General features: G+C 45.5%; 2 protein-coding genes across 2 annotated transcripts in view; both read right to left on the bottom strand.

The window, feature by feature from the left end:
• Positions 1–11,571, bottom strand: part of samd12 (sterile alpha motif domain containing 12) — a 41,078-nt gene extending 29,507 nt beyond the window's left edge. The window contains 1 exon segment of the mRNA XM_076106263.1: positions 11,511–11,571. Coding sequence (XP_075962378.1) covers positions 11,511–11,571 — 61 coding nt within the window.
• A 6,051-nt stretch (positions 11,572–17,622) lies between these two features.
• Positions 17,623–19,698, bottom strand: abrab (actin binding Rho activating protein b). Its single transcript, XM_076105611.1, has 2 exons — positions 18,908–19,698; positions 17,623–18,106 (listed from the first exon to the last, which is right to left on the bottom strand). The coding sequence occupies exons 1-2, from the start codon at positions 19,696–19,698 to the stop codon at positions 17,623–17,625; spliced, it is 1,275 nt and encodes a 424-aa protein (XP_075961726.1).
• Between the last annotated feature and the right edge of the window lie 403 nt (positions 19,699–20,101).

Below are 20,101 nucleotides of genomic sequence, written 5' to 3'. Positions count from 1 at the left end.
TGTTGCAGCAATCTGAAGATTACTAAGAGTGTCAGACAGAATGGGTGTCGCTGCTGTCAGAGGAACGAGCGCGCATGATTATGTAAGGTATTCCACTTTAAGCCTTGCAAGGTTTTAGGTGTCTCTGCTTCAAACACTGAAATAAGTAGGGCATCCGTTACCCTGACGGATCCACGGGTCATTAATAGAGCCGCCGTTTATGGCTTCTTAAAATTCATGAGGCGGCGCTGCGGGCCTGTTCAAGAGGTGATGGTGATCTCAGGTATCATTCACTGTGAATCAGTGGGTCGACTCTGATGTCGCTGGTTTTGAAAGCAGAGATTTGAATGAATTGGTTGGACGCTTCATTAGTTGGCTAAAAGTTTAAACGGCCCCCAGTCGTGGGTGAGGGTTGATTACATATGTCCAGTTACAGTACATGGTGGACATCTAACTGCACTTCTTTTGCAGAGTGTTAACGTGCATGCTCTCACACCGGAAACTCGACACCGGCCGAGCCGGCTAACTTCCTGTTTAGCACTACGCTAACTGGAATAGGGACACAATAATTCAATGGCGCAGCTCTTCTAGACTTTCTAAATGTTATCGGACAGAATTGATTAAATTGTGACAGAGAGCTGCGCTCTAGGTTTTGTATAGCCCTAGGGGAGTTTTTTTTTTAAAAGGGTCTAACTCCACAATTCAGTACAATATAGTTCAGTCTTTTCACAAATTTTCAAAAAATATTTATTTTTGAACTTGTATAATGTGTTTAGAAAAAGAAAAGTCAGATTTGACTTTGACTGTCAGTGAGTTTAAGGCTTGTTGTACAGACCTATCGGCTGTAAACCAAGATGAAGCTGTCACATAAGCGTAGCCTGGTAATACACGTGTAATGAGCCATTACTAACAGCACATGACATCTGGAGGAATTCTTGTCAAGGTCCTTTTAAGCTTACTGGCTTAAGTGCACTCGTTAATGCATACGAGAGCCTGCACCAGAATCTCACTATAGTCTGAACTGACAGAGCAGAGATTCAAGGAAAACCTGCACAATTACTGGATGCTTAAAACACAATAAACCATACAAGCGCCCGCGTTCACTTAGAAGCCTGAATTTACCATTTTTTGGCCTTCAACTCTTCCGCTTACGCGCTCATTAGGTTATCTTATCTGTTCATATGTCTGCCGCTGAGACAAAGAGGAATGGCTGCACGGCTAACTATCAAAGTGAAGTCATGTAACAAGTTATCCGGCCAGCTCGACTCTCTGCGGGGGCTCTTAATTCACCCTGACATCCTATCAAAAGTTAACTGTGCTGCAACTTCAGACACTGCCCTCTCCGACCCGCGGGGCTCGATCGGCTGTGATTGGTCGGTTCTGTGTCACGGAGGCGCAGATGTGCTCGGCTTTGAACATTTCTCAGCTGCAGAGAGTGAGGGAGGATTAAAAAAAAAAAAAGTTGTGGGGAGGGATATATTGTGAGAAAGACAGAGAAAAATGAGTCAGTGAGACGACGACAGAGCGAAATGACCCACTTTGCTGCACAGACGCATGTGAGCTAAATATAATCGGCCGCTCACCGTGAAGCATGCATCCCAGGCATAAAGCTTTTAACGTGCTCTGCTTCAAAGGCAGACGGTGAAGAGGCGACAAAAAATAGATTGTCTTCATTTAGAGCCAAGTAGCATCTATAAATATTTGATAAGAGACGCAAACTTGCTCTTTTGGGTGACCGGGAACCGCTGGAGAGTTGAGTTTATTTCTCTGGGCCAGTGCATGCATTACCGACAACTGCAGACTCATTTTCACAACCGCATGTTCTTTATTAGCTAAACTTCAATGTCACATGCATTGTCTTGTTTTTTACAGTGATCAGACCAGAGTATCTCAATGTCAGCGCCGCATGGAGAAAAATAACTGCCGTATCAGCATTAAGGCACGGCACGAGTAAAGTTGAAAATATGTTCTTCTGTGTCGTGTGAGGATGAAACAAGATCCAATGTCACGGTGACAGCCAGTTTCCAAACGCTTTTTAATAATATAGTAGTAATACTGGCAATTTATACAGTATAACAGGGAAATTTCCCTTCGCATAAGCTACTCAACAATGCATTTCCAGTCAAACATCAATAAATTCTTTAAATATAGTAAGAAATATAAAATATTATAGTACATCATCACATCCATATTGATCGTTAAGTCTGCCTAGAAATTTGGATTCAGCCCTCATTCCCCTGCTCCTTTCCCTGCCAGATCGTCTGCTGAGCTTCGGCCGTCCAGCCGTCTCGTTCCCTGCCTCACTTGTTGTGACCTTTTGCCCGTCTGTTGCCCTTTTTCGCTCTGTCTGCCCGTCTGCTGTTGCATCCTGTTTTTGTTTCGACCATCAACACAGTAATCTCCGCTTTTGCCCGCCGAGTCATGCATTTGAGTCCTCAGTGTTTCAACATCACAGGCCACCTTTGAAAACGATGTCAAAAGGCATCAATTCTTGCAGCCCTGCTACACAACGACCGTTTTCCCCTGACATTGACTCCCACCCATCTGTGCCCACTCGGGGACACACAGACTGCCACGGACTTCAGTGAGCAGGAACAGAGCCCAGAGAACCTCGCGGTCTTCAGGGACACGCTGCCGGAGTGCCAAAAACAGGAGTGCCAAATGCCGCAGGGCATTTCACGGAAAGAAAACAGAGGTCGTCGTTTGCGGGGGAGAAGAGAGGCCGCACAAAAGGCTTGGAAGCGCTTTACAACGGTGAAGAGATCGATGAAACGACTGGGAAATTATGCAACGTACGTCTCTTCCCCCAGAGTTTAATTTGCCTCATGCTCATTCGTCATGAAAGTCGACAAAGATACCGTGTACGGAATATCTTGTTCTGTCCTGTTTTGTGCCACACGCTGTCAGCTAGTAAAAAAAAAAGTCCTGTACAGAGGTCGGACGCTGCAGTCTTTGCTTGTAACAAAGGCAACACAACTCCACACTCCTCTCAACCTTTTTGCCTTCGCTAATCTGCATATTCCTCAGATCTAAATGTGGAAAATCTGCACATTTTCCCTCTTTGATCGCTGTGAATCCGGCTCAGTGTGTGCCAAGTGCAAAAAAAACGGCAAATGGCTTTCGATTGAAGTTGATTGAGCCGTAGCACAGAGCATCCCGAGGCTACAGGTGACACTCTAACACAGTGAGTGAGAGGTGGAGACGTGACGTGAATGTGAAAATAACTACAAATTGGAACACCGCCGCTTTTAAATTGAATTGAACTCGTAGCTGCGCTATATAGCGGGGCTGTGGTTATGTCAGCTAACTTCTCTTTTGAATCCTAAAAATGTAGTTCTGCTCAGTGTCAGTTACATCCAACTTACTTGGACTGGCCCCTTCTGTAGTTTATGGTACAGTATCGACACCGTTATCGGTCTCCTCTGAAGAATGAGGAATAGTTTTGGAATAGGAATTTTGTGAAATAAGTTAATTCCCTTTCTTACTAAGAGTTAGGTGAAAAGTCTGATACCACTCTCATGTCTGTACTCTAAATATGAAGCTGAAGCCAGAAGGCCAGTTAGCTTAGCTTAGCATAAAGAGTAGAAACTGGGAAACAGCTAGCCTGGCTCTGTCTGAAGTAAACAAAATCCATCTATTGGCACATCACATGTTTAAGGGGCACTAGTTGTATCCCCTCGTTTCCAGTCTTTGTGCTAAGCGCTAATGGCTAGCTGTAGCTTCATATATATATGAGAGTGGTATCATCTCCATCAAACTCTCTGAGAGACAGTTAATAAGCACAGTACCCAAAATGTCACACTATTGATTAATCTATCGATTACCTTCTTGATTAAAGCAACTCTGTTTCTAATTTCCGAGAGCTCAGAGTGCTGTCTTCAAATTTCTTGCTTTGCCCCAACCTGACCCGCAGGATGGTTTCATCTGAGAAGCAGTCGTTGGAAACTGGTTAGAAAAGGTCAGGCACTTCAAAAAAAAAAAAAAAAGAGATACTTGTATGGATGGACGATTGGATGAATCATCTGTCAAGCAAACGCTTGCGGAAGCCAGTCAGGAGAAGAGCGAAAACATCTTTTCCATCGAGGAAAGCCTTCAGCACTCCGGCCAGGGACAGATCTGACAGAACTGTAATGAGTAAACCCTTGACATTTGTTAGACAGATTCTCTCCAGGTACAAGTTAGGAGATGCAAGTCTGTTGATGAAAGTCGAATATGTGAATGCTGACATTGCTACAGGACAACTCTGTGCCCACTACTACTTCTCTTCTCATTTTATTCTCTATTTTTATTTTCTGCTTTGCTCTCATTGTAAATTCCAGACGGCAGCACTTTAGTACGGTGCATCAAAGATGGCTGTAGGTCCACCCAAGGGATGATTACACAACACCACTCTCCTATGACATTTGCTGCATCTTCTGTCATCTTAATCCCGTTCCTGCTGAGTAAGGTTGGTAAAGATGGCCCCCTCCTCCTCGCCGTAGCAACTCCTGATTAGCCTGACTAAAATGTAATCCTATTCCACCGACGCGAATAAACACGTTTATTCTGCTAATTCTATTCCTGGGCCGGATTGGAGTTTTCTGAATGGGTGCACAGGCATGCAGAGCAGGGCAGGACGTATCAAGGAGGCTTGACGAAGGGAGGCAAGAGAGGACGAGTGAAATGAACAACTTCTGCCACAGGGGTAAACACTGACTGCTGCTGCGGTTGGACACGGGGTCCAGTTCTTGGGTCTTTTCTATGTGCGCGTGTATCTACACGTATAAACACATGCTTCTGCTGCATGTTTATGTGAAACCCTGCTCTTCATTATGGCCCTAAAGACACGTAGCCTTTCATATCCAGTCTAATATGACATGAATTCAGACTGAAAATAACACTGCATGCTGGTGAACGGGTGGTTAAGACGCACACCACACAAACACAAACAGTGCTGGTCTCATTCCATCCATCCATTTTCCTCCGCTTATCCGGGGTCGGGTCGCGGTGGCAACAGGCCAAGCAGGCTGACCCAGACTTCCCTCTCACCGGCAACATGTTCCAGCTCATTCTGGGGGATCCCGAGGCGTTCCCAGGCCAGCTGGGAGATGTAATCCCTCCAGCGTGCTCTGGGTCTTCCCCGGGGTCTCTTCCCAGTTGGACGTGCCTGGAAAACCTCCAGTGGGAGGCGTCCAGGAGGCATCCTAATTAGATGCCCGAACCACCTCAGCTGACTCCTTTCGACGCGAAGGAGTAGCGGCTCGACTCCAAGCTCCCTCCTGATGACCGAGCTCCTTACCCTATCTCTAAGGCTGAGCCCGGCCACCCTACGGAGGAAGCTCATTTCGGCCGCTTGTAGCCGCGACCTTGTCCTTTCGGTCACGACCCAGAGTTCGTGACCATAGGTGAGGGTAGGAACGTAGACCGAGTGGTAAATTGAGAGCTTTCCGGCTCAGCTCCCTCTTCACCAAGACGGTCCGGTGCAGCGCCTGTTTTACTGCTGCAGCCGCACCGATCCGTCTGTCGATCTCCCGCTCCATCTTACCCTCACTCGTGAACAAGACCCCAAGGTACTTGAACTCCTTTGCTTGAGGTAGGCACTCCATCCCCACCTGGAGGGAGCAATCCACCGGTTTCCGGCAGAGCACCATGGACTCAGATTTGGAGGTGCTAACTCTCATCCCCGCCGCTTCACACTCGGCTGCAAACCGCCCCAGTGAATGCTGGAGGTCACGATCCGAGGAGGCTAACAGGACCACATCATCTGCAAACAGCAGAGAGGCGATCCCGACACCCCCGAACCTGACGTTCTCCACCCCCCGGCTGCGCCTAGATATCCTGTCCATGAAAGTCATGAACAGGACCGGAGACAAAGGGCAGCCCTGGCGGAGGCCAACACCCACCGGGAACGTGTCTGACTTATTGCCGAGAATACGGACACAGCTCCTACTGCAGTCGTACAGAGACCGGATCGCCCGTTGTAATGGGTCCGGCACCCCATACTCCCGCAGCACCCCCCACAAGAACCCCCGAGGGACCCGGTCGAAAGCCTTCTCCAAGTCCACAAAGCACATGTAGACTGGTTGGGCAAACTCCCAGAACCCCTCCAGTAGTCTTGCGAGGGTAAAGAGCTGGTCCACTGTTCCACGGCCGCGACGGAATACGCATTGCTCCTCTTGAATCTGAGGTTCGACAAACGGTCGGAGCCTCCTTTCCAGCACCCTGGCATAAGCCTTAGTAGTGTGAGTAGTGTGATACCCCGGTAATTCGAGCACACTCTCCGGTCCCCCTTTTTGAAAATGGGAACCACCACCCCGGTCTGCCAGTCCATGGGCACTGATCCCGACCCCCATGCGACATTGAAGAGGCGTGTCAGCCAGGACAGCCCAACTATGTCCAGCGCTTTCAGCATCTCAGGGCGGATCTCATCCACCCCCGGCGCCTTGCCACCGAGGAGCTTTTTGACTACCTCAGCGGCCTCTGCCAGGTCTGGTCTAATTCCACCAGAGGCCTTTGTCACATGTCCCTCTCTCTTTCCCCTTCTGTCCCGCTTGTCTCCATGTGGACAAGAGTCCAATAAATCCAAAACAGACCTCAAATAGCACCGTGTTATACAAATGGGGTATGTTGCTACAGGTGCCCATGAACATAATTGTACTCCTTTGAGGCAACTCTGGAAAGTTTCAACATCACAGCAGCAGTAATTTGCTCCTCTGTCCAGACATCCTCAAAGTAAACAGTATAATTAACATTATGCTACGCTTCTCAAGTTACAAGGTACTTGCAATGTGTGTTTAAATGATTGTCCCACCAAGTGCACTGCCAGATGGCAATGCCAGCGCGGTGGAATGGATGAGGACAGTACTTCTTTGACACGATGCAATATTTGGTTTGAATGCAGCTTTGCGATGCCAGCAGATGTGAAAGTAAATATGTTGCAAAATGCGAAAGCTTGTGGACTTGATGCGAGAGCTTGAACAGAAATCTGAACTCTTATGTGTGGAGAAATTGAAAAGTTGTAGTGCTCTTTTGCTCTGCATCTATCGTTTAGACGAAACCACGCCCACTTCCATATGACGAAGCCTCTCACGGGAAATATGTCGGTTAATATAGCTTGGAAAATAGTGATATGGGGCATTGAATTTGATGAATTTATTGTTTAACAGACCACAAATGAGACAAGAATTAGCTAGCTAGTGCAGCCCGCATTCCCTCCGCCCCCCCATAGCGAGCCGGAGTGCACAGCTGCTGCCGCGTCTCATAGGAGTTAAATGTTGGATTAAGAGTTTGAAGCTGCCGTTGTATTCATTCAACCTACACATTTGTGAATATTTTTTATGCTACTCCAAATTCAGCTCACATGTGGGGAAATATTTAATAAAAGTGAAGATTTTTGTTCCGCAAGTTCTCACATCGTATTCTGCAAAGCTCTCGCACTTTGCAACAGATTTTCCTTCACAGTATACTCCATCTGAACTGCTTGTCTGATTGCCAAACAGCTTCTCTCACACTTTTCCGACGTCGGATAACAGTGGGTTAGTGACAGATGGACAACTTGTGTAACTTTCCGAAACGGACAATCTGACACTCACGCCCGGATTAACCCGCCGTGTGGAAGTGAAAGAAGTGGGGTTTGAACTGCTATCTCCAGCTTTCTTTTTTCCTTTTAACTAAACCGGCTTCTGTCACTTTTCATGTGTTCAACTGAGTACAACAAGATTCCTCCCAGGAGAGACTGCTATCTGAAAATGTGTCCCATGGCGGTCGGCTTTTCTCTCCGCCTTCGAGGGTGGCCAATCAGAACAGCCATTAACACTTTTGACTTGGTACATGCCAGATCTTTTGTAGTACAAACCAGCCTTCAGTCAATATTGGTAGAGCTAAATATAGCATCTGACATTATGTCATCGATTTTAGCTGTTATGACGCAACAGACTATAAATGTCTCCAGCTGTGCTGAGGACATAAGCTCCGTCACCAGGAGCCTTTGTCAAGTATGTATAGTGCAACTGCTGGGTAAGGGGGGCTTGACCAAGCCACGCGCCTTCACTTACCGATGATGTAATCCGAATGAAAAGAGATTTACCGTACGACATGATGCAACAATCCCCAAGACTCTTGTGTCACACCTCTTGCAGGCAGAGAGCCATGTGTCAGGGAGAGGCACACATTTTCTGACACGCCAGCACAACACTTTCAGAATCAGAATCAGAACCATTTATTGCCAAGGAAGTTTGCACCTACAAGGAATTTGTCGTGGCGGTTGGTGCGTAACATTTAACAATAAACAATAACATTAAACTATCAGCAATCAACACAGTGCGAGAAATAGAAACATATTAAAATTTACAATAAAATATAAAATAAAGTGCACAACAAAACAGATAACAGGACTGTAAAACAAGTGAAGTGTTCTTCAAGCATTTAATTTACGGGCCAGACTTCAAAAAGAATATGCAATTTGGTATTCATTTTTACACAAGCAGAAAAAAGATGCGTGCACAAAGAAGCAAAAAACAGATTGCTGTAGAGTTTGAACTAAAAACAGCTCTCGGGTAAGTATCGTCAGTACGGAGCTTTGTGGATATTTGTGTTATTTTTTTTTGCCGTCTCGCACAAATGGAAAACAGCTAAGTGAAAGTGCCCTCCAAAATAACGCTCAAATGGTGGCAGGCACTCTCCAAAGTGCTAGTTTCTCAAAGAGCTTATTGTCTTTTCATGTGTTATAAATTCTTAAATACTTGACCTATATTCTCTTGTCTTAGAGGGGGTTGGTGGAGCACTGGAACAGGAAACGGTGACACTGCAGACTTGTTGTGATTTCTCTCAAACGTCACATCTTATATTAAAAGACATGGTGCTGCCGGCAGCTGTGACGAATCCACTGGGAGAGCTTTGCTTGTAGTGCAGAGAAACAAACACGACCGGTTTTAGTTACAGATTAATTTAAAAAGAAAAAATGAAACGGGACTTTTAAGTTAACTGTGGCAAATTTTTCAGCAGTCCTGATATGCATGCCGACTTTGGTGAGTTTTCGGGTTTTGATAAAACCCCAAAAAAGGCGATTCATTCGAGAGAATAATAATAATAATTCCTACAGTTTCAATAGGGACCTCGCGGCCCTACGTCGGTGCTCGGGCCCTAATTAGACAAATTGTCTGATGAATGTGATTTGAAGTTAGCTCATGAATGAGATTTTGAAAGGCTTTAATTTTTGAAATGCTACATCAGAATGTCCTGGTTCTCTCTGAGTGACACATTGAGGTGGTCTGCTATTAACCTGTCGTGAAATGATTTTAACTATGCACCATTTCCTCTAAAATCTAATCTGAAATTAGATGCAGCGCTGTACGGGCCCTCGCACCTTCCCGCGTCTCGGGGGTACTGGCGGGACGCCGGCAGACGCGGCCGCAAATGTCTTTGACCATCAAACAACACATCTCGGAGTTCAACGTATTTTTCCAGCGTGGTTGTGAAGTTATGAGTATTGAAAAACTAAGCCACGTCTTATGAAGTTCATTGGTCCATATCTTCTAAACGTAATGAGATAAACATCTTTTGATAAAATTGTGTTAAATAGATCCAATACTGATCCCCAGCAAATTTAGTAGCAATCGGACTCAGCGTGTAGGAGGAGGTTGCAAAAATGGGTTTTTCACAAAATTCAAAATGGCGGAAAGTGTTGGTAGGCGGAGCTTAGGGGTCCAAGAGGCTTTTTGTAGACCTCATTTGGTTGCATGCCTGTGTAAAATTTCAAGTTAATTGGACATACGGGATAAGGGGCCTAAATTCTAGGGGGCGCTAGCGAGCAATTTTTTCATGTTCGAGCGTGGGACCCATAAAATATAAAATTTTTCAGCAGTCCTGATATGCATGCCGACTTTGGTGAGTTTTCGGATATGATAAAGCCCCCAAAAAGGCGATTCATTCGAGAGAATAATAATAATGATTCCTACAGTTTCAATAGGGACCTCGCGGCCCGACGTCGGTGCTCGGGCCCTAAAAATACCTGTTCCCTCAAGTTTTTAAAATGTAACCCTCTGAGGACTTTAGACAGGAAACGTTTCTTCGGTGAAGCTGCTAACAGCACTGACATCTGAAACAGGACAAGGGTTTGTAAAGATAGTGTACTCTATATGCTGATATCTATCTAAACCTGAAAAGGGTGTGGTGTAGAGGTAGACAAGTCGCATAACACTGAAATACTCAAATAAAGTACAAGTACCTGAAAACTGTATTTCAGCACAGTGCTTCAGTAAACGTACCACCAATGAATCCTATATCTACTTTTCTCTCTGAGGTGGTGAGCATGACCAGAACTGTTTTCAAGCACGAAGTATTTAGGGGGGGGGGGGGGGGGGGGGACACGGACTCTCATAACTCATCTCTCTCAATGACACAAGTCAGTGAATCACGACTGAGTGCACCGGGTTGTCCTATAGCTCCTTGAGCTGCTGAAGTCACAAATTGTATTGAGCGCGCAGTCCACGCTTTGTGTTTGCATTTCCCGCAGCGATGACAAAAGAGACAAAGCTTTCAATAATCGTGTTCTCCTGGTAAAATGGCATCTTTGCATTACACTCTATCAGCTATCTTACAGTAGTTGGGAGATTATTCTGTATGTGAAATAAATAAAAGGGAAAATGATTAAAGTCCGATCATAATTATGGAATCGTATGGGTGTGGAGAGGATAAAGTATATCTATCCTTAACTATTATATATAAGAGATCATTTTTATTTATCTTTATATATTATATTTATATTATTTTGTTAGCCTTGATATGAAAAAAGGGATGAAGCTGGATAACAGATAAACCATTCGGCTCTGGGAACAAAGAGCATCTGCAGCAGCCGCCTTCCCATTTTTTTGGGCTGTGAAAGACGAATCTCAAGAGATGCATGAATGAAACCATACAGAGGGACGGCTGTGTTATAGATGCTGCTGCTGCTGCTGTTGTGCTCGCGCTGTACGTCATTAAAGATGCATTTCAAGCTTTGACACAGGTGGCAATATATTTTTACACCTGCAGGTCAGCTGTCAGCACCATGAGTAAGCAACACAAGACATCTCTTGATCTCCTAAAAAATAAGAGGCCCAAATAGAGAAGTTGTTGTTAAAGTTAGAGACATCCGTGGGAGCTTGAGAGGCTTTCACGTGGTCCTCAGGTTAAAATATTGATCTGCTGATTCGGCCCTTTCCCACGGAACAAAGGTTGCACTAAAATCTGAGACAATGTCAGGATTCTGGGTTTAGCAGTTACACACTTGTCTCTTTTTTTGGGGGGGGGGGGGGGGGGTCCTTAACATGTGAGGACATGAGAGGTCATGCAGTAGCGGAACAACACACACAACATGACAAGGGTACCTTCGGGAGAGGAGCAGGAGAGACGGATTCAGGTCGAACAGGACAACGTGTGGACAATGTGTCTGAAATGTCTTATCAAGAGATGATCATCTCTTGATAAGACATTTCGAATAACTTGATCTGTAGGAGTGCCACAGTCTCATACCAATCATACCTAGTCTTCCTCCTCCACCTCCTCCAACATACCTCTCATTGGATTCTGGATCCACAAGATGCCCCCGATAAGGTGAGGGGACTGGCCGAGCATCCCGTGTCACTGTCGGCCACTTTCCTCACCTCTGTACCGTGCCTGAGCTCGCGCCTCACCGCCTTCCTACCTATACCGCCTTAACCGTTTTCCCGACAATCACGGGGAGAAGCGGGTGACTTCCCCGGTCCACATGTTACACCACCTGCTGCCAGATGAGCAGCCTCAACCGGAGACCGGTGTTGTGGAACGACGCTGAGCGCGCGCGAAAAGATATATGGGTATTATCTAAGATAAATTCTCAGAAAGAAAAAAAAGAGTCCGTGATGTTAATTTCGGCGACACTGCGGGGCTCCGGAGAACAGAGAGAGAGAGAGAGAGAGAGAGAGAGAGAGAGAGAGAGAGTGCACGGCGCGCCCGGACACAATTATGCAAGAGAAGTGGACGCTCCACGGTCGCAGACCTGTTAACCAGTGCATGCGAGCCCGTGTGACCGTGTGCCATCACAGTGAATACCAAGCATCGTTTCCACAGTGCAGTGTAACAACAACAACAACAGTAGAAGATGACCGGGACGTAATGCGGAGCGAGCAGAGGCTGCTACATCAGAGGTTGTCACAGGTGAACCCGACTGCGTCTGGGCTGTAAGCCGTGCACACACCTGCTATCATCACGGCAACTCCAACTAATGTCTGCATCTTTAACAAAACACAACACAGTAATGGAAGTGCCGTCACGGACGGCGCGAGGCGAGGAGCCTTACCTTCGACGGCCATAGCGCTACTCCTCAGATGTGAGCATCACTCGCGAGGGGAGCAGGCGAAAATGTAAAAGTCAACGCTGCCTCTCGCATCGCACCTTGTTCGGCGTGTTGTCACTTGGCTGCGGGCGAGCCGGAGCGCACAGCTGCTGCCGCGCCTCAAAGGATGCCGGGAAGTGTAGGCTCAGCGCTTTCTGGGGATGCGAGCGGAAAGAGAGTTTCGTCAGTATTTGCAGAGAAGGCAGTTTGAAGGCACCTCACTCTCCCTCTCTCACTGTGTGTGTGTGTGTGTGTGTGTGTGTGTGTGTGTGTGTGTGTGTGTGTGTGCGCGTGTTTGCACGCGCGAGCACGCTCATGGAAAATCACCAAGCACACAAATAATCCTATAAGTAAGGCACAGGGATGGCAAAAAGAATACTTTACTGAAATAAAAGTAACGTTCCTTTGACCAAATTTTACTTAAAGTAAAAGTAAAATGACTTCACTGTGTTACGTTTTTAAAGAAGACATTTAGTATTTAAAATGCAGTGCATAAAGATTTCAATGTGTAAGCTAAACATCACACCATTGAGCCCGTATGTCCAAACCAACAGTATATTTCTAAAGAGGGCACTTTGCAGCCTGTGCATGCAACGGATTATCAGTTATACAACAATCCTCCTCAGTGTAGCCTGATGAAACTTATTTAGAAAATAAGGGGGAAGAAACAGACAATTAAACAAAAATGACTGACAATCTTAGTGTCTTAGTGATCACCAGTGGGTACAACATGCTAAGCCACATAAATTGAATAGCCTGAATAGCAGAATAAATGTAAAGTTAGGGGGCTTCCACACTTTCCACTCACCACCCTTGCACGGACCACACCCAACTCTGCCTTCATTTAGATCTCAATCTACAGACCTTTAAGGTTTTATGATTGCGTCTTGCATGGTTGTGACGCTCGTGGTGTTAAAAGCTGTCCACGGAAATATAAACACCTGGCACTACTGAAAACTGCCTTTGTGGAAGTTCTTTCCTACAGTAGGTGTCTCCAGGACCACATTTTGCCACGATGGCAAAGGTCACCGTGCCTTCATTCTCAAAGCATAATATAACCAGTCCACTCACTGTAGTCTCTCTGTCCCACTATAACCAGTCCACTCACTGTAGTCTCTCCCTGTCCCACTATAACCAGTCCACTCACTGTAGTCTCTCCCTGTCCCACTATAACCAGTCCCAGACTTTCTGCCCCACTGGGCTCCTCAAAGGTTTCTAATATTTTGAGCTGAGTGAGGCTCTGCAGTCACTGTGACAGGCATAAACAGTTCCAATCAGTAGAAAGGTCTAACTTACTGAAGGTAAAAGTTCCATAGTGAACACATACGTCACCAATGGTCACTGGAGGGTCCACCATGAGCATTTTAGCATTTAGCATGTTAGCAAGACCCAGAATGCAGCTGTTGAACGATCTGGATCACGTAGTGTGCAGGCCGGGTGTGGCATGGGGATAAATTAAGGCAGATGCAACTTTTTTTCTTATTATATTTAGTACAATGATGCTAACTATAACATCTAATGACACAGTTATTTATTATATTGCTTAATAAATAAATTGCAAGGAAATGCAACAAAACTACACACATACATACACACATGGTAACTAACAAGAGAAATCAGAGAGGTTTTCATTTGACTTTTACGCATGGACACAGATGTGATGGTCATCAAGCACTTTCTCCAAGGCAACAGGGCCAAAATACCCAAAAGCACCCAGATCTGGATCATATTCTTGGTTAGTTAGACCAACCAAGTTAAAAAAACACCATCTGGTGGAATAGTTTAAATATAATACATACGGCCAGCAGCCGATTAGCGTAGCGAACAGATAGCCTGTCTCTGTTGAAGGCAACACCTCTAAAGCTCATTATTTTGAATCACTCCTCACTTGTTTCAGGTTGAAAACCTGTCTACCATCTACTGGAGGTTGAACTTTATGCACTCCACTGGTGCAATGCGAGAAACAGAAAGTAGCTTTACAACGACTGTGTCTGAATGGGCATACCATAATTATCAAGTCTTCAAACTGGCAGCACCACTAAAGACCGTAAATCCTCTCTGGTATGCTGAATGAACTACACGCTTTCAACATGACTCACCTACTCTGTGTCAATTGAACAAGCAACTTCTCTTCCTTGTCTGTAACGTGTGATATCATTGTGACTCGCCTGTGTGACGTTGCTGACACAAAGCCAGTGTACCCAGGTCATGAGGTCATTGCATTGAAAGTGAGCATAAGGAGGAAGCATGTGTACCACCTGGGAGTAAGTCACGGGTAGAATATGTCCAGAGGAAGGCACGGAGCACAGGCCAGGTAGTAGACGGATAGACAGAGGGATCCAGCATGCTCACGGAACTGCATCATGGTTTTTGATTGCGACATTTCTATTACTAATATCCTGCAGCGATGAACAGATAATGTAGGTCACAGTACGAGGAAGTCTGAGCGTTGTTTCCAGCACATATTTCTTCTGTGTGGTGCGTAACAGGTGTGTCCGTCGGTATGCAAACCCACAGCATGTTCTTGTTCTTTTGTTTTAAGGTCTGCTCAGCCTGTCTGAGGGGTTTGTCTGTCTTTATCTGACAACCATCACGTACAGTAAGTGTGTATGTGTGTGTGTGTGTGCTTCATTTTCATTCTTGTGGTAATGAGTTTTTGAAGAGGGAAATATCATGAGTCATGAGTTCAAGCAGACTAAAAATAGAGACAAAGTGAAAAATGAAAAGAATATTATATTTTTGGGAATAAATGGCAATTATTAAACAAGTATAACTTCAATTTGTGTTAAAGGTAAGGAAGTTAAACAACCAAAAACACTTATGTTGCAATGTAGATTTAAACGTTTTTTTTTGTATTGACCACAATGGAGGAAAGGTTTTCTTTTCTACAGACAGTGAGCCCTGACACCTCCTGTCATCCCTAAACTGATATCAAACTAAAACATATATATATATATCAAAAACGCAAAAAGAAAAGCTCCACATTGGAGTCCAGATTAAAGGAATTCAATTAGCTTAGTTTATTATAATGACTGGAAAGAGGGAAACAGGTAGCCTAAAAAAACAATCCCACCTATCAGCACCTCTAAATCTCACTATGTTCTTTGTCGTTTGTTTAATTCGTACGCGAACAGAAATCTGAAAACTACGAGCTCAGATTTTACGAGGAGTCGCGTGCTCTAGGGGTAGATATAGCTGCATGTAACTCCACATTAACTTTAACTTGTTGCCAGGCTAGCTGTTTCTCCCTGTCCTCCAGTCGTTATGCTAAGCTAAGCAAAGCTAATCATCTCCTGGCTCTAGTCAGGACACAGTGGTATCAATCTTCTCATTTAACCGTCTCTTTAAAGTTGTGTGGTTCCTGGTGTGATACAAGCAGACTAACTTCTCGGACTGACCAATCGCTGACAGAAATGACAAACATATTGGAGTCCGGATAAGATAAAGTGCCCTAGAATTGTACTACTTTCAAATCCTGCTCACTGCTGTCTGTAGGTCCACAGCTCATGAGAGATGAAGTCTGGACACTTACAGTTGGTTAAAGCAGAGGCTGCATGAAGAGCAAAGAGCAAAGCAAAGACTGTTTTATTGCATAAATGATGATTGAGTCTCACCTGTCGGATTTGTTTCTTTCTCAATCAAAATACATCTTTAACGGAAATAACAGTTTCTCTGTTCGACCACTTTTGTTTGCATTATAATCATGGTCTGTATCTTTGGGATTAGTGGAAACCACAAGTAAATATAAAAACAATTTCAATTTCACATAAATTCTAATTTTTTTTACTTTGTTTTATTGAAAATGTGTTCTTGAACAAAAAATAAACAAATAAATTCAAATTGAAAAGATTTATTTTAAAAATGTTAATGTTTTTTTTGTTGATACATGTAGTGCATGATGAAAACAAACAGCCATAGGACCAGGACTGTTGTTGGAGTCTATTTAACGACTATAAACTGTCTTCAGGATATTATTAGGTCCGTCACCTGTACAGTACGCTGTTACAGGTGAAAACAAATCTTGATAATCCAGCGTCCAAGACTCATCACATCACCATGTCCTTATCAGGTCAAATCAGAATATCATGATCGACGTAAGATTACTCGTATCCTGAAACAAAATGTCGGCACTAGCATGAGAAGGACATTTAAACGCCTGCACATGTAAAGATACGGAGGAGGAGGGAGAACATTTTTCATCATTAAATTGTGTGCAATTGTTTGAAGCGGCGATATCATACTTTTTAATGACAAAGTACAGAAATTGTTAAACCTACTGTTGGAGCAGCTTGGAGCTGCTCAGGCTCTTCCTGAACTTCTGGACATCGTTGTCAAAATGAATGTACATAGAAGGTAAAGGTTAAATCAGAAAGCTGTACACTTTTTAGGAGAGCTTGCATTCATCGCAAGCATATTGTAAGGAGACGCCATTGCGTATAGCGACTTGTTGATATCCGGTATTTCCCCGGTTTCCTGTATACTGTATAGATGAGAGCTTTATTGCTTCTTAATGAGGATGCAAGCATATACCTAAGATGTACACCATGGCTCAATATGTCATGCTTTCTGCTGAAATGGTTTAAAGAAACAAATAGCATCTTCAGACAGTTTGCCATATTTACAAATATCCGTTATCATTTCTTTTCTGTATGATAGATTCTACAAACACTCAATAACTGGATGTGGAAAAGAGAAGTTTTCCTTTTCTCCCCAGACAGTCATAGCCAGCCTTTACATGAATCCTTACAGGCTCGGTCTAAAAGGCCACAAGATTTGAAAGTGCTGTGGTCTGCTCTGTTCCTCTGCATTGTGCCCGGTGCAGTGTAATGACTGCTGAGCTGCAGGTATTCAGGCAATGAAACCCAATCCATGTGTGAATTACTGTGCTGCACTACGCTGCAAAGCTGCTGGTTATTTGGTACATTAACACATCGGCTGGAAGTTTATCATTTACATAAGCCATAAAGAAAGTGCAAAAGAGAATCAACTCTGAATGGAAACTTCAGCAGCCAAACGCTAGAGCATCAACAATTGAAGATTTCTCAAAACACGTCCTTGACGGCTGCGACTCACATATCCACAAAACAGAAAGAATGAGTCTTCAAATATCTCGGAATATCCAATATTCTTTTGGATAATCCACACCGACTCATCCACCAAGCTTTGGACTTTCCGTATTCTTTACACATGGTTCTGCAAGTGTCCACTGAGTAGACCCAGGTCAGATTGTGGTTTAAATCCTCAGCCCTGCTTGATAATGACTGAGTAGCTGCAAGAGGATTTCCAGTACAACTTTGACCCGGGTGTTAGCATCACACCAGCAGAGTGATGATCACTCCATCATCCTGGCCTTGCCACAGCATCTCCCCTTCAAACGCCACCTTCCCGTGTTTCCTGGCTCTCATCAGAATCCCCACCACCTTATCGGAGATCCGAACATATCTGTCGAACAGCTGTCCGAACGTAACGCGGGTCTTTCCGTCCGGCTCCGGATCGGCCATGATCCTGATCACGTAGCACATGTCGGCTATCTCGCGGTGGATGTGTTGCTCGGCGCGTTTGGCCCGCTCCGCGGTTTTGGTGCCCTCCTTGGGGCGTCCGTAGCCCTCCTCGCCCTTTTGGAGGCGGAGGGACATGGAGTAATCGTGGTCGAAGTACTCGCTGAAGGGGTTCAGTTTCTGGTTAACGGTGTGCTCTGAGGCCCAGCTCTGCCAGCGGCTCTTGAGGTTTCCCACAGCGCTGTATTTCTTGGAGAGGGCGTTGATCTTGTTGGCATCCCCGGCTTCCTTTCTGTACCTGGGAGGGAAGTCAGATTACATTATAAATGGATAAAAATACACAGCACACTCAATAACTTTGACCCAGTAGTATGAAATCCTGCTCCCTATTTCTTTGGAGCATGGGGCCAGGTGTTACACATTGCACATGAAAGGGTCAATGCAGGCCTAATTCACAAGTTTCTGAATTAGATGATCATGAGGGATAGAAAACAAAGCAGAAAAATGTAGTTTCTGAGGAGGCCAACATGAAAAGCCAACATGAAAGTTGTCTCAGTCATCGTAAAACAAATTCAGAGCCAAAATATGATTAAGGGAACGCCTCCACACAGCTCTCAACATGCCCGACGGCAGAGTCGGCAGCTAGCTGCGCTAACAGCGCTAACAGTGTGGTAACAGTGATAACAGTGATGGGGAACTGGAGGGTGGCTGCTACGCTTCCGCGACGACGCTGTGGTTCGTGATGGTGCTTTCGGCGATTACCGCCGTATGACCGCAGCGCAGAGCGGCGACAGTTAGCTAGCCAGTCGGGCACACACACTGGGACTCACATGCACGCACGGCCGGACCGAGTATGTTTATTGTGCATATATATAGAGCGACTTCATTCTCTGCTCGGGTAGACATTACTCCAATATATCTTTACTTAGCACATAGTTGTTTGCTGCTATATTAACGCTCTGGATATCGAATGTAACACATTCAGGATGTATATATGCTGTTTCATCTTAGCCTTAAAGCATTTTAAAACCCATTCTGTTCTAAAAGAACTTCCTCTCTTTATTGGAAAAACAGACTGCAGCACACTGATCGTACTCACGTTGGGACCGGGGGTCTTTTAATCCTCACTGCTGACTCAGAGTCTCCTTCAGAGTCTTCCTGCTCTGCTTCTTTCAAAGAGCTTGTCCCGTGTTTCTGAGCGTCCTCTATGTCCAGTCTCTCCCCCTTTGCCTCAGGACGTCCGCTGCCATCTTCATCACCACCACAGATGCATTCCTCTCCTGCTCCTCCTCCCTCCTTTCCAAGCTTCTGCTCCTTCTCCACCTGCTTCCAGCTTTTGGTCAGAGACGATACCATGTTGGAGCATTTTCTGCGGCGCGTAGGCGAGCACTTCTTCTTCAGGAGGCTGTCGATCTCCTCACCCGATGGCAGGGACTCCTTCTTGATCATCTCGGTCAGGAGCCCGATGCCAGCACTTCTCTCCTGAACCCCGCTGGTCACCGTCTTCACCACTTCCTTCACCTTGATGCAAGACGGGGGCTCAGCTGAGGTCTTGGCCTCCTCAGTCTTGGATGCATCTTTGGTCTCCTTGCGGGGCGTTACGGTCGTTCGAGTCTCTCCAGAACCGATTACATGATTTTGAGAAGCTCCTGTTGGCTGGCTCTGAGCGAGAGGAGGCTTCTTTGGGACCCGTGTCTTTGTCTGTTCCTCTGCTGGTCCTCCCAGCGGAGATGGAGCCCAGCCGCTGGGTTCACTGGCCTGCTTCTGCTGGTTCTCCGTCACCCACTGCTGCCAGCTGCCCGCCAGGCTGCACACCATGCTAATAGTGCGGAGCTTCTTGATGTTCTTGTTGGTGGATGGTTTCCTTTGGCCGGACTGGTTTTCAGACATTATTATGAGTGTCAATCCAGGCACATATAATCCCGCGAAACGATCTTCAGCTGTCAGAACAGCCTGAACATATCCATCCCCTCTCTTCTCAAATCGTTGTTGTCTCCCTCTGCTGCTTCCCACCCTCACGCTTGCAGCTACTAAAATGGGGAGAGCAGAGCCCTAACATGACGGTGGAAAGAATTCGGGTCATCCAGGGCTACCGTCCTGATCGTCTTTCCCTGACACCGGCAACCCCTACGGACTCATGTTTCATCACAGAGTGCGGAGCTCGTAACTAGAGGTAAACAAGGCAGTAGACCACGGGGGTGCTAAGCTTCATCATGAAGTGCACCAATGCAAAGACCATTAAAGATGTACCACTTCATATGTTACAGTAATACCTTGTGAACTCTCTAGCTCT

This window comes from Anarhichas minor, unplaced genomic scaffold (genome assembly GCF_050575085.1).
Source record: "Anarhichas minor isolate MPS153535 unplaced genomic scaffold, ASM5057508v1 ptg000033l, whole genome shotgun sequence".
NCBI classification, from domain to species: domain Eukaryota; kingdom Metazoa; phylum Chordata; class Actinopteri; order Perciformes; family Anarhichadidae; genus Anarhichas; species Anarhichas minor.
The sequence above is the reverse complement of the archived record's forward strand: the minus strand, read 5'-3'. Positions and strand labels throughout refer to the sequence as shown.

What these genes read in the sequence shown, in the direction of transcription:
- abrab (XM_076105611.1), bottom strand. Translation starts at nt 19,698, where the DNA reads ATGTCTGAAAACCAGTCCGGCCAAAGGAAACCATCCACCAACAAGAAC. An exon ending in AAAAGACCCCCGGTCCCAAC is followed by an intron (nt 18,107 to 18,907) that starts GTGAGTACGATC and finishes CTTCCCTCCCAG; the next exon opens with GTACAGAAAGGAAGCCGGGG.